Source organism: Protopterus annectens, chromosome 8.part1 (genome assembly GCF_019279795.1).
Source record: "Protopterus annectens isolate FY-2018-M chromosome 8.part1, PAN1.0, whole genome shotgun sequence".
Lineage (NCBI taxonomy): Eukaryota > Metazoa > Chordata > Ceratodontiformes > Protopteridae > Protopterus > Protopterus annectens.
Window position 1 is genome coordinate 384,055,497 of NC_056742.1, and position 13,739 is coordinate 384,069,235.

Here is a 13,739-nt window from a genome sequence, read left to right on the forward strand (position 1 = left end):
ACACAGAAGACACTCTAACTGAGAATCGAACGGGCAACATCTAATTGTGAGGCGACAACGCTACCGCAGCATCTGGGGATAATCTGATTGGTATGTTTCCCTGTGGACATTGTTCATCGTGCCATTATGTCAGTAAACTCAAACAGTTCAGTAGCAAAAACACCAGCAAAGTTTATGATATGAAGTTCTTTGGGAATTGTGGGACTGATTGGGTTATCTATCTGGCCACATGTAAATGCTCATCCTTTTATGTTGGTCAGACATCACATGCACTTAGAACATGAATGTCTGAACACCATAGTGATATTCATAACAAGTGTGAAACCACTGCATTATATAGACATTGTATGATACACTCTAATGCGGAATTCCATTTCATGATTATTGATAGAATTACTGTGAAAAGAAACAACAAGCAGGTATGGCACAGTATTCTAAACAAAAAAGAAAAATATTGGATCATTAAGTTGGGGGGGGGTTATTCCCTCCTGGACTTAATGACCATTTGTAATGTTGCATTCTGTATATTATGCTTTATGGGACTTATTTAGCCTAGATTAGGTATGTATGGTTCTATCTTTTTTTTCTATTGGAAATTTTATTATTTATTTTTTGGTGCATATTCATATGCATATTATCTTCTTAGACTGGTGCTGATTTAATTACAGGTTAATTTTTCAGAACTGTAATTTGTATATTATGGAAGGGGTGACTTTTGGTGTTGCAGTGGGCAGGGCTATTTTTCTATTGGTGGGGGAGGTCTATTTAGGTAGGATTGTGTGTTTTGTTTTGTGATACTGTTCCACTGATGAAGGCTTTGTGGCCGAAACTGGTATGGACAATAAAGGGATTTAGCCTTTTGACTTAATCCAACGATCTTTTGGTATTTTGTGCCTTTTTTCCCACATGCTGGTTATTCCTGTCTAACTCAGGATTTGGTTCAGCCTTGCATGCTCGTGTGTGCAGAGTGCTTTCTACTGTGCCTGTTACAGCATGTGCCCATAGATACCAGCAGGATCAGTAACCTTTATCACAGTGATGCAAACATCAGTGAGGGGAGCATGACAACGGCCATCACAAAAGAAATCTGAGGTCTAGACAGAGGAATGTTTTCATAGGCTGTCTAACTGTTGATGCCAAATTACTGGAAAACTTTCATGCTTTTACCAGCACAGTCGACATTTCCCAGTATATATATATATATATATATATATATATATATATATATGTTTGTATGGGCAGCTTACCTAACAGGCTGTCAGTACTTAGCTTCATTATAATACATTTTCTGCATCTATATGTAGCAGTGGTTCTACGTTAATGACGCAAACATCTTGTTCTCTAAAGGGATTTATTCTTTTTCTTCTGCATCATTTAGGATCTTTATGCAGCAGCACTAAGATGTCAACCTTTTCGAGAATCTCATTGTCAGTACTACAAGAGATCATATAAAAAAGTAGCCTGTTCTTACCTCAGCAATGCCAAGACAGCACTGCCATTCAAACAGACTGCATCCTTCTTCAGCAGATAACCAGAGGCTAATGGATTACGGAGGCTTATTTTGGTTGCCTTCAACAGTCAGAGATTCTGACACAAACTTAATGTTACTTCTACCTAAATTAGCCAGGGCAGTGCAGAAATCAAAGTCTGTTACCAGATTTGTAAATCCCAATGTAGCAGTAACATCATACAATACTTGTATCACTGTAGTTCTGTTATTTTTTTACTGGGAAAAATGCAGCTTTTGCTTTGTTTAAAAGTATACACTTGGAAAACTGCATTCATGCTCATATTTTTGAGATGGCAACTCTTTTCTAAAATTCAGTTTGCTTTTCTTTTTTTCTTTTACATACATCAAGGATGCCATTGATGAAATAAGTCAAAAGAAGATAAAAGTCTTTTTTTTTTTTTAGTTATCAAGAGAAGATAAGTTTTTTTTCCAGTTATGGCCCATGATAAAACATTCATTTTTGTATTTGTTTCTGTTTCTTACAGATCCAGACTTCACATACTTGGGAGGTATATTAAATCCAATCCCAGGTCTGGTATTTTATCAGTATTACTTGATAAACTCATCTATCGCATTTATGTTGGTACTAACACAGATTTGTACTTCTGTCCCAGCAGATTGCCAGTTTGAGTTCTCTGGTGATGATGGGATAATACGTTCTAGCCAAATAGATCAAGATGGAAAACTAAAACCTGGGCAAGCACTAGACTGTATATGGACTATAAAAGCAACAACCAAAGCTAAAGTATGTCATTTTTAAATTGGTTGATAGTAAAATAAAATAATCTCTGCTACAGAAATGAATAATGACATATTATGTCTTTAGTTGAACTTGAACTAACTGCTGGTCATGATACAAGATTAAACAGCACTGTCTGTACAGAGTTTTATTGATATGGCTTAGTAACAGAATTTGAAGTTTGAGAATGACCTCCATGCAACTTGAGTGCAGATTACATGATACCTCTGAATGCATTGTTTAGTCAAGATACTGAACATTTATATACTTATGTTGCTCTTATCTACCCGTGCAAGGTTTATTTCTAACTTTTGATCTCTTATAACCATGTTACACTGAATGTGCACTTATGAGTAACTTAGGTTTCACTACACATCCTTAGTATAGCATAAATGTTTCAGAATTCCTAGTTTGGAATTTTTTTGTGTGTGCTGTAAATCATATTGTTTCGGTCTATTGAAACTGGCACGCATTGGTAGTGTATAATTTTTCATTCTACTTTTTAGTTTTAGTGCTTCCATGTACCTGGGTCAGGGTTGCAAAGAAATCCTGGTCCAGCCCAAAATTTCACAGCTGTTGTTTGGTGTTAGCAACTAGGTAATTGGGACCCCCTCCCCTAGTGTCATCAGGGGCCTAAAGTCCATGAGCTATCAAAACAGGCTGGAAGCTCTATCCCTTTATTCAGTGCCTTATATGCCTTTGAGGAGAGAACTCTGTCTTGCTTACCAGGCCAAAAGTGGCGCAGCTTTCTTGAGCCTCCTATAACTTCAAAAGGTCAATGTCTTTACCAATGCTAGAACCAAGGACATAAATCTTCACTAACAAATAAATAAAACATGGTAGAGGAACAGGTTTGTAACTCAGCACCTCCCAAACCTCTGGAATAAACTCCCTGTGCATGTTAAGCAGTGGAACTCATTATATTCCTTCAAACATAATCCACATAAGTGGATGGGTATCCACAAATGTACTCCAGAATTAACTGGTAGGGCTTTCCTGGAGAAAGGAGGTGCAGTATGAGGGAGGGTACAGTCAAGGTGGAATTGGGCATAAGGCTGAATGGTTTTGGAGTATTTGGAAAATGTATAAAATTAACCTCCGTGTATGGGCTTGGGTTGGGTTGGGCATACTTAACATGGACTCCCCCATTGGTCAGGTCTGACTTCAGTCAAGTGGCAGGAAAAAAAGAGTTCATAATAATGCTAAGGCTGGCCAGCTAACATTTAAGTTATATCCAGATGTGTTTTTTCTGGAGCACTGCTGTTGTTCAGATATTTGCAGACTGTCCAGATTTTTGCCTCATATGTTTGGTCTGTAACTTGTGATTTTCCAGCAAATCATTGAGGATTGAAGCCACTAAATAATGAAAACATTTGAGTTTCAGACTTCACATCTTTCAGTAAACGTATGCTAATGCAAATCCTGTTATTCCACCAACCTTCTGAGCTTATAAGATCATATTCCAAAATTGTCCCTACTTTTGGGCCTTTGCCCCCCCATAATTTTTAGTTTTGCTCAGAATTCTCGTGTTGAGAAGGCCCACCTAATCACAAAAGGGTTCGCATCCAGATCAAAAGAGGTCATTGTGCCCCTCTACTCATCACTCATCAGACCCATCATAGAGTACAATGCCCCATTTGGGATGTACCTTACAAGACACCTGCAACAGCTGGAAAGGCCACAGAAGTACCTCACCAAGAGGATCAATGGCCTCAAACAGATGCCCTATTGCAGCTCAACTGAAGAAACTCCAGCTCTACTTGGTTCATACCACCTACTCAGAGGTGATCTCTGCCTGACATACAAGGTCATGCCCAACCCAGAATTGATGGACATGCTCCACCTAAAGAAAACCTTATCCCCTCGAGCCACACGCTCTAGGGATCTAAACCTCACCACAACAATAAATAGGACGTGTTGGAGGGATAGATTCCTGTCCCAGAGACTTACCATGCTTTGGAACAAGATTCCAATCTACATTAGGCAGAGCTCCTCACTAACACTTTTCAAAAGAAACCTTGACAAGTAGATGGGAAACAGAAAGTTTACCCTGGGGATCACTTCAGTGGCTGCGCTGGACAGAGGCACAGGGAACTAATCTAAGGGGGTGGTGAAAGTCATCACATTCTGGCTAGGCTTATAAAGCAATTTGGGCAGATAGCCTAGTACCAACCTATGAACCTATGAAAGGTTGGGCGGTATGTGCTCATTGATCTTGTTTTTGCTAACATTTTTGTGTGTTCTTTTTTGACAGACAATTTTCCAGATGTTGTGAAGAAATGCTTCTTTTAAGAACCATTTTCTGAAACACAGATGCACGGTTCAAAAACAGATGTTTTTAATAGTCAAGCTTACGGAGAAAATGTTGGCTTTACACCTGGGTTTTTGTGTTAGGTGATAACATCTTTCACCACCTCAAACGTTCTCCCAGGGAAAGCACAACACTGAAACCAACTTTCTTCGGGTATTACATGTAGAAAGAGATATTTGTTGTCCTTCTGCATGAGCCTAATGCCGTTTTTCACACCAAACAACAGTCTGTCTCTCTGTGCAGGAGTTAAAGATAAATAGAGCGTCTATCAAGACATTTCATTCATTTCAAGACATTTAATTAATTTCACACCAAACTTGCATTGCTGATCACCAAGATTTGCTCTCTTTAGCATCCACAGTTCTATGTAAACTTAGCTACACAGTTTTTTGAATATCCCTGTTCTGTTTGCAGTTTATATGAACTTGTTTGGGAACAACATCATGTGATAAGACGTAGGTTGTCTTTGTTACACTGTAAGGCTCTGTTGCAGCAATCTTTTGCAACTAAACAATGACCTGAACTGAATAAGCCCATTATCTGCACGGTTTAGAAAATCAGGTTGCCAGCTAAAGAAAATTAATTGTTTAATTGTATTAAGAGCCCTTTTACATCTGCGAAAATGTCTGATGATGCAGAGGTTTGAATATGCTGCCTGAATAAATGTACATTTTTATTATCTGGTTTGCATTTGCCCTTTTGGATTGGATATACCTGCTTAATATTTACAGCATTGTCAGAGTCCAGATGCAATATTGTATATGTATTTTACAAGTGCTCCATCCATTTTGAATAACAATAAAAGTGGTAGGAATCATGAATATATACAGGATGGGCATTTGTTGGTCACAGGTTTGGAAAAATGTAAAAATATCCGTGTTTAACATAACTAAACTGTGACAGTAATTACAGAAACAAAATGCAAGTAATAAATTACATTAATTTAATAAGTAATAAACAGAATAATAAACTAACAATGACACCACTAGCTACTAAATTCTACTGGTAATAAATTATAGACAGACTATCAATGCATTGAAATGTTTGTTATTTTCATACAAATCATAATATGTCATTTGGCAGGTTGGATGAACAACAGCTTTTGTGCTGTAGCATTAAAGTACAGCCATTCCATCTGTCTGTCTCTCCTTCTTTTATCCTGCCAGGTGCTGCCAGGATTGATAACTGATACAAACTCTCCACTACGCTTTGGGTGTGCTCTGGAGCCTCCTCTGAGTGGGTCATGCCTGGTACACTTCCTGCAGGAGACACTAGAGGGCACCCTCACAATATGCACAGACCACATCAATAAACTCCTACAGACACAGTGATGCTGTAGCTTTACTCTGATATCATGTCAGACTGACAATCATATTCTCACACAGAAAGCTGCCCTGCAAGGGAGCATTTATTTTATTTATTTTTTATTTTATTTGTCCAACTGGGCAGGTGCCTATTTTCAGCAGAGGCCCTGGAAAAAAGCTTCACTAGATACAAACAAAACACATCTAGTATAAAGTACAGCAATTTTAAGTACAATGGAAGACATATTGTACATAAAGATAGTTAAAAAGGAACATATATTATACATAAAGATAGTTAAAAAATATATCAGTAGCAAAGCATTTGCATAGAATGGATGGTATGAGATTTGCTTAGAGTATTGAAGTGCAGTTAATGTTGTTTAGGTAGATATAACATTGTCTAAGGAGACGCTAAGATAGTTGTTTTATTACATGGAACCAAGGAGGAAAATTAGGATGCGAGTAAGTAGTGCAGGTTGAGAGTCCAAAGAGAGAATGTAGGCTAGAGATAGGAAGGAAATAGGTGGGCTGAGTTAGGATTACATCAGGTGGAGAGAATAAAAATCTACAGAGGAGGCTATGGAGGTGTAAGCATGGAGTCTGCAGTGCAAGAGGGATGATAGTCAACCAGGTGGTAGACAAGAGTAAAGCCAGGAGTTAGTTAGGTGAGTATTGAGAAGTATTTTGAACTGTGAGGGATTGGCCATGGTTAGGATGTGTTGGGGACCAGAGTTCCATGTCCTGGAGATCTGATTGTAATAGAGAGCATCCCCAGAACTGTTATTTGCTTTTCTGACTTGTAGTAAAAATTTGTCAGAAGATCTCAGTTGTCTTTTATTAGACTGAAGCTGAAGTAGATTATGGAGTGCTGGGCACTTGTCAGGTTAGTATACTATACTATGGGCCATTGTAAGTTGGGTGAATTTTAGGAGGCTGGGTAACTCTAACCAGTTTAATTGGCATACAGCAGTGCAGTGATGGAATCTGTATGGGGAGTTAGTAGCAAATATGGCAGTCTTATTGTAGCAGTCATCTAGTTTTGCTAGGTCTGTTTTCTTTAGGTTGGTGAAGATATGAGAGGCATAAAGTAGGGTAGAGAGTAGGCGAGTCCTGGCAATAGTTTGTCTTGTGAAGTTGGTGAGGTATGGTTTGATTTTATATACAGAACCTAGTTTTATATGAACTTTTTTATGATTAGGGATAGATGTTTATTAAATTTCATGTTATCAATTCTGACACCTAGTAGCTTTGTACATGATACAGGATCTGTCTTGGTGTTATTGGATGAGTATATTAGAAAGAATGATGGGGGTTCTGAGGTTTTGTTATTTGAAAAGAGCATTAGTTTAGTTTTATTGGGATTAAGAATTAACTGAGAGTCAGACACCCAACATTCTACAGCTGAGAAGGAATGCTGGCTTATTTGTTGGAACTGTGAGAGTGAGGGGGGGCGCCCAGATGAGTGTGGAGTCGCCTGCATACTGTATGAGTGTGGTGATGTGGGTAGCAGTATGAAGCTTATTGGTAAAGATAGTAAATAGGAGTGAACCTAGGATTGAGCCCTGTGGAACACCTAATGTGACAGGTAGCAGAGAGGAGAAATCGAGTTGCCATTTGACAGCTTGTTTTCAGTCAGACAGGTAGTCGTGGAACCATGCAAGGGCAGAATGTGTCCTAGTTTTAGGGTTAAGAGTTCAATGAGGAATTTTTGATGGGAGACAGTATCAAACACTTTGGAATATCTAGGGAGATGGAGATTAGATGGCCATTATTTCTGAATTAGTTAATTGTGTTTGTGACACTTAAGAGGGCAGTAGTGGTACTTTGGGTTGGAAGCCATGTTGGGAATTGATTAGAAGGTTATTGGATAGCACGTAATTCATGAGCTGTAAATGGATAAAGGAGATAGAATTGCAATTGTCCTGTAGTTAGAAAGGTCTGTAGAGGTCCCACCTTTATGTAGTGGCATGATGTAGGATATTTTCCAGTTTTTGCAAAAGTGCTGTTCTATAATGGAGCAATTTAATCAAAACAGAGACTGAGTAAGATATAGCATCAGCAGGTAACTTGAGATATTCAGAAGGTAGATCATCAGCAGTGAGGGATGTCACTTTAAGTTTGAACAATTTGTTTGTGGTGCTGGTTTATGTGGGCTTGAAAGAGAAGGCATCAATCATTTCTTTGGGGCCTTTTGGAATGGTTAGAGGACCATTGCTGTTATTTTTGGTTAGAGATAATATGGAGTTAATAAAATAAGCATTACACTGAGTAGCTATAATATCTATAGTATTTGTAGTGGTAGGTGTTGTAGTCAAAGACTGACCAGGTTGTAGTAGTTATTTTATAGTAGTCCAGAATTTTTGGGATTGTCTTGGTGTTTTTGTTGGGTTAAAATGTAACAGGATTGTTTGTCATTTCTGATCTGCTTCTTGGCTTTATTTCTTAGTTGCCAATAATAATCTAGGGTAGCTTGGCTTTTGTTGGACTGATATTGTAGCCAAGCTTTATCTCTGGTCTTGAGTAACTGCTTGGCTTCTTTTGTTTGCCAGGGAGCATAGATTTGCTTTACTCTAATAGTTCTAAGAGGTGCTTGGCTTTTGTCTAAGAATATATTAATAAAGTACAAAATGGCAGTATCTAGTGGGAGTAATGTTAGTGGGGTCCAATCACACTTATGAAGGGTTGATATAAATGTCTGAGGTGAAAAGTTGTTTCTGTTGTATATTTGTCTATGGGTAGTATTTTTGAAGGGGGTGTAGGTGTTGTCTGAGCAGGTAGGTGGCCGCTAATGGTATCCTGGAGGCAACCTGACTGGTAGGCAAGTAATGGTTTATTGCTTAGAATCCAGTCTAGGATTGACTGTCTATTGGTGGTTTTTTTTTTTTTTTACTCTAGTTGGGATTGTATTAATGGAGAGAATCCATATAAGTTAATGAAATGTGTGGGGTTATCTGAGGTGCAAATTAGCAAGTCCATATTAAAGCCCCCTATTATTATGGTTTCCTGAGGAAATGTTAAGGAAGTCCAGTGACGGAGGTCCTCAATTATGGTGGGATTATTACCAGGAGGGATGTAAATTGTTATATATTTATTGGGGTTAATTTCAAGTTGACTAAACAGTAACTCAGTATTATTTAGTTTTGTGTTTGGTTCTAAGTATTCAGGTTTAAGTATGTAAATAATAGCTATGTCTCTGCCAATTCGATTTATTCTGTCCAGTCTGTAGATGTTATAGCCTGGAGTTAAAATGTCATTGTTGCTTATCTCAGGTTTTAGCCAGGTTTCAGTAGAAACTGTTATGTCAAGGGAATAGAGCGAGAGAGAAGTGTGAAATTTGTGTATTTTATTTGCTAGGCTCCTGAGATTCATGTTTAGAAGTAAAAGGTCGGATTTTTTATCAGCTGAGTTGGTAGCAATGTGAGGATGCAGAAGGGTGGTGTGTTTGGTCCATGTTAATTAATTCTGAGGCCTGGGTTTGGGTGACTATCACCACTAAGTCTGATGTTTGATCTTGAATGTAGTGATGGGTTTGAGTGATAATTTAGTATATTTGCAGAGTAGTTGAGGTGTAGTTAGTTGATGCGTGTATCTATATATGCAATATTCTGTGTTTGTGGTGTTAAAGAGGTTTTGTGCTATGTCGAAATGTATGAATTTACTATGGAGTGGCAAGGAATGTGAGATGGTAGGTGAGGAGTAAACTGTAAGTAGTGATAGGATGTTAAATTAGCGGCCAGGAAGAGAAGAATTAGGAGAGAAGTGTGGAAGAGCAGCATTGTGGAACTTTGGATAGTGACAGCTAGAAGCAGTTTATGTGGGTTAGGCTAGGTGGTGAGGAACTGGATAGTTACTTTGGAGTAACATACTTTCATTTACTTTTATCTGTAGTCTTGTCTACTTGATCGCTGGTCAAAGTTCATGACCAGACATGGGGTTAGAGAGTGACTACTAAACTGAGAGTTTCATTCTACGATTTTTCTCAAACTTCACTACCACGTTCCTGCGTAACACACGCCATCCTGTGGTCACTTGCCTGATCCCCTCTACGTTTATTCATGAACAGCACCCCAAGATGCAAGACTCCTTTATTCAGCACTGCTGTTTCCCTCTCACTTCTAAGATTCTAACAGTGCCTGATATGTAGGTGTTAATTTTCATCCCTTTTTTATCCTAGTCAATTCACTGTCAGCAGCGAATCCTTCTAGCATATGACAGAGGTCACATTACCTGAGACCAACAGTAAAGCATTATCTGCACTCATAAAAGATGTACCCTTATGTTCCCAAACTGGATTCTCTCCAAATCTCAACTATGCCTTGAAATCAATCCTAATCATAAAAAAAAAAAAAACAAGTAAAAATGTCACACAGGAAAACCAGTTGGTTAAAAAACACAAAAAGAAAAATCTAGCAAAGCTAGACTTTCCACTGTGTGATGGTTAAAAATCATTTGATTGCTAGATTGTTTCTTTTTGTGGTTTTTTAACAAATTGGTTTTCCTGTGTGACCTTTTTATTCATTGCTTTAGTTTGTTAGTTGGAATATTTTGTAGATACCCTAATGTTTATGGATATCAGTTGGGTACGACAACCGTGTGTTTCCCCAAAGTCAAACATTCCTCTTATTCTGTGCTGATGATGCCATAAGAAGGCAGAAACATGCATGTCCACAGTTAGAGGGGTTTGGCTTTGTTGGCCTGAAACTGTACATAAATAGACTTAAAAGTAGAAGTAAAAGAAAAAGTCTTGGAAATTCAGAATTGCCATTTAGCTGAAACACCTGATATCCTTAAAGGGTAATTTGCATATATCCCATGTTGCCTCTGATATAAAAGGTGTAAGGTATCACACAGTGGAAAGTCTAGCTTTGCTAGATTTTTCTTTTTGTGTTTTTTAATCATAAAAAATCAGGAAAAGAAGGGGACACATGATAAACCTCTGGAGAAATTTTACTCCTAACTTGAACATATCTGTCTTAAGATGAGGAATGTGGATGTTACTCTCACAATGCCAATACAAGGCTGGAGTAGCAGATAGCTGTGACCCTGGGGCTTCATACTGTTCTATCACCATTCCTAAGTTATTCTTGGGTCCAGGGTCATATGCTTTCACATAGTCCACAAAACTCACACAGGCCATAATGGTACACTCGTATGACCCCCCCCCCCAATACCTGTGCTGGCAAAAAGTATTTATCCATTGTTTCAAAAATGTGACAATATTGGCACTGAATCAGTGTTTCATATGTCAGACAGAGCATCATTCCAGCAACCTAGCGCACACTTTCATAACAACTGAGGATTATCCTACTGTAATTGAGACGTAATTCTGCTGTTTTTTTTAAATGGAGGCCAACACTCTATTTTACCAAATAAAGAAGTACTGTCCCCACTTTTATTGTTGATCAGAAAAGGCCCCAACAATATCCAGTGCTTTCAGCATCTCATCATGAATGTAATCCACTCCAACCACTTCACCATCATGCAATAGTTTAATTTCCACTAAGTGGATTGATGGATGGATGGATGGATGCTTCATTCAGTTTCATCTGTGTGCGTTTAAATGGCCTTGCCTTTTCCTACCTCATTGTTTACTCCTCTGTCTCTTCATTTGACACATCACTGCTTTATCATACAGTCTAAAATATCTGATTGAGACAACTGCTCTCACAACCAGCAACTCTGAACAGTAACAAAATAATATCATTTCCCTCAGCTGCCCTTTTAACTTCACTTTTTACACCTCACCTTTCCCTGCTCAGATAGAAGCCGTCTTATATGGATTTTAACTTTCTGTACCAATTCCTCATTCCAGGTAAACAGCTAAGACAAAGGCATTCCCTTCTTACTCATGAAGTCTGTACTCGCCAACTGACTCTCTGTATGTTAAGGTCCATCATCACCAAAGTCCTTCTTTTCTTCATCCACCTTTTCTACAAGATCATTCTCTGTGCCCCCCCCCCCCATTCCCAACAGTCAAACTCACCACCTCACCCTCCTTCCCCTTTTAGCAGCACCTCTTCCCTTTCTTCCTCCTCCGTGCATTAAAATCTCTTTCCTGTTCTTAGTGCCACTCCTCCTTTCTACCGCCCCATTCTCTTCTTCTGGGATGCCGTAGCCAAGATGCAGAGAAAGAAACAAAAACATTTTGTTCTGACTATATTAAGCCAAAAGGATGGATGCAAATGAATAATAATCACAGTTCCATGCTGTCCTGCTGTTCAACACGTTATTGTGATGTGTACAGCAGTATTCTACCAGTATTTAAACAAAGTATCGATCGGAGTACAGGTACAGTATAAACATATGCTGTCGCTGATATCTGAAAATTTGTAACTATTTCTCTGTTACTGTAACATATGAACTTATAAAATATTTACTATGCAATTGTAGCAAAACCTTTGGACTGATTGCTTTTATTTGATTTATATGATACAGTTAAAAATTTATGTATGCATGCATCTTTAGTTTTTTTTTCAGCTGTATTCTGCTTGCTTTTTTTTTCCTCACTGTGAAGACAGTTTAAAATTCAAAACATTCACTGCTATTTCTCCAGTTTGAAGAATTACCAAGTACAGATATTATCAGCACAGAAATAGTGACCATGGAAACTGTCTGGTTCTATGACAAAAATGCATTTTTTTCTTTCATTCCTTCAGGGCTAAATTACAAAGTGACAAAAATTTAAGTAACAGAAATTACAAAGTGCCAAGTATATACCTAGTTTTATTAATATATTAGAAATTCTGATTATCTGAACTTCAAGTTAATTTTAAATTTAAATAGAATGCATGTCTTTGCAGATTTACTTGCGATTTCTTGACTACCAGATGGAACATTCAAATGAGTGCAAGCGAAACTTTGTTGCAGTTTATGATGGAAGTAGTGCTATTGAGAACCTAAAGGCAAAGTTTTGCAGCACAGTGGCGAATGATGTGACATTACAGACAGGCACTGGAGTTGTGCGAATGTGGGCAGATGATGGAAGCCGTTTGAGCAGATTTAGGATGCTGTTTACCTCTTTTGTTGATCGTAAGTACTTGAAAATTTTCTTTTATTTTGTGCTAAAATATGTGATGACCAAAAAAAATGTGTGTATTCATCATATAGCTTCCTCACACACAACATAATTAAGTTCATTCATTTTTTAGCATTTTGCTGCTGACAAAAGTGCCAATAAGTTAGAGAATGCTGCACTGTCATACAGTCAAGAGAAAATCATGAATGTAATGATACATATATAAGAAACATCTGTGATGGAAGTCATGCATTATATACCATGTGGTAAAGAAAAAAGATTTTTTTACATGAAAAGGTAGTTATGCTTTGCTTAAATCAACTACAGTGCTGTAAAAGTCTTCACACATAATTGATATATTTTTCATTCCTTCCTCTAATAAAGTAATATGAGTAGATTTTATAGTGCAGCGCATCTGTGCCTACTTACTATCTACCTGTTATTCATAGGCTTTCTATTGTGTAGGATAAACCAATACCAAACTATTTGCAATGGTGTTTCATAAGTGCAGTTCTAAATGGCCTGGTTATGTAAGTGATGAGAAAAATGCAGTATAGCACTATTCAGATGCCTCTGATGATGTTCAGATCCTGAAGGGAAAATATCTGGCAACAGATTCACTTCTAGTAACATTAATACAAATTTAAACCAAGGGGCATTTATTTATCTATCATGCTACCACAAAGAAAGGTTTAAATTATTCCTTAGTTGGAACAACAGCATATATTGTCATGCAAAGAATGCATTTTTCTTCAGTTTAGACAGTCCTGCTTGCTGAGGTGTGCCTTGTCGTTCTATTCCTTCTAATGATTTGTAATTGTAATGAATCCATCCATGAAAGCAATCAATAAATCTGCAGA

The 13,739-nt window shown here is 37.8% G+C and overlaps 1 protein-coding gene across 1 annotated transcript in view; it reads left to right on the forward strand.

Moving 5' to 3' along the window:
- Positions 1-13,739, forward strand: part of NETO2 (neuropilin and tolloid like 2) — a 1,066,336-nt gene that overhangs the window by 853,320 nt on the left and 199,277 nt on the right. Inside the window, exons 5-7 of the mRNA XM_044081955.1 lie at positions 1,996-2,040; positions 2,128-2,255; positions 12,665-12,893. Of these exons, the coding sequence (XP_043937890.1) occupies positions 1,996-2,040; positions 2,128-2,255; positions 12,665-12,893 (402 nt within the window). The remainder of the gene's footprint in view (positions 1-1,995; positions 2,041-2,127; positions 2,256-12,664; positions 12,894-13,739) is intronic.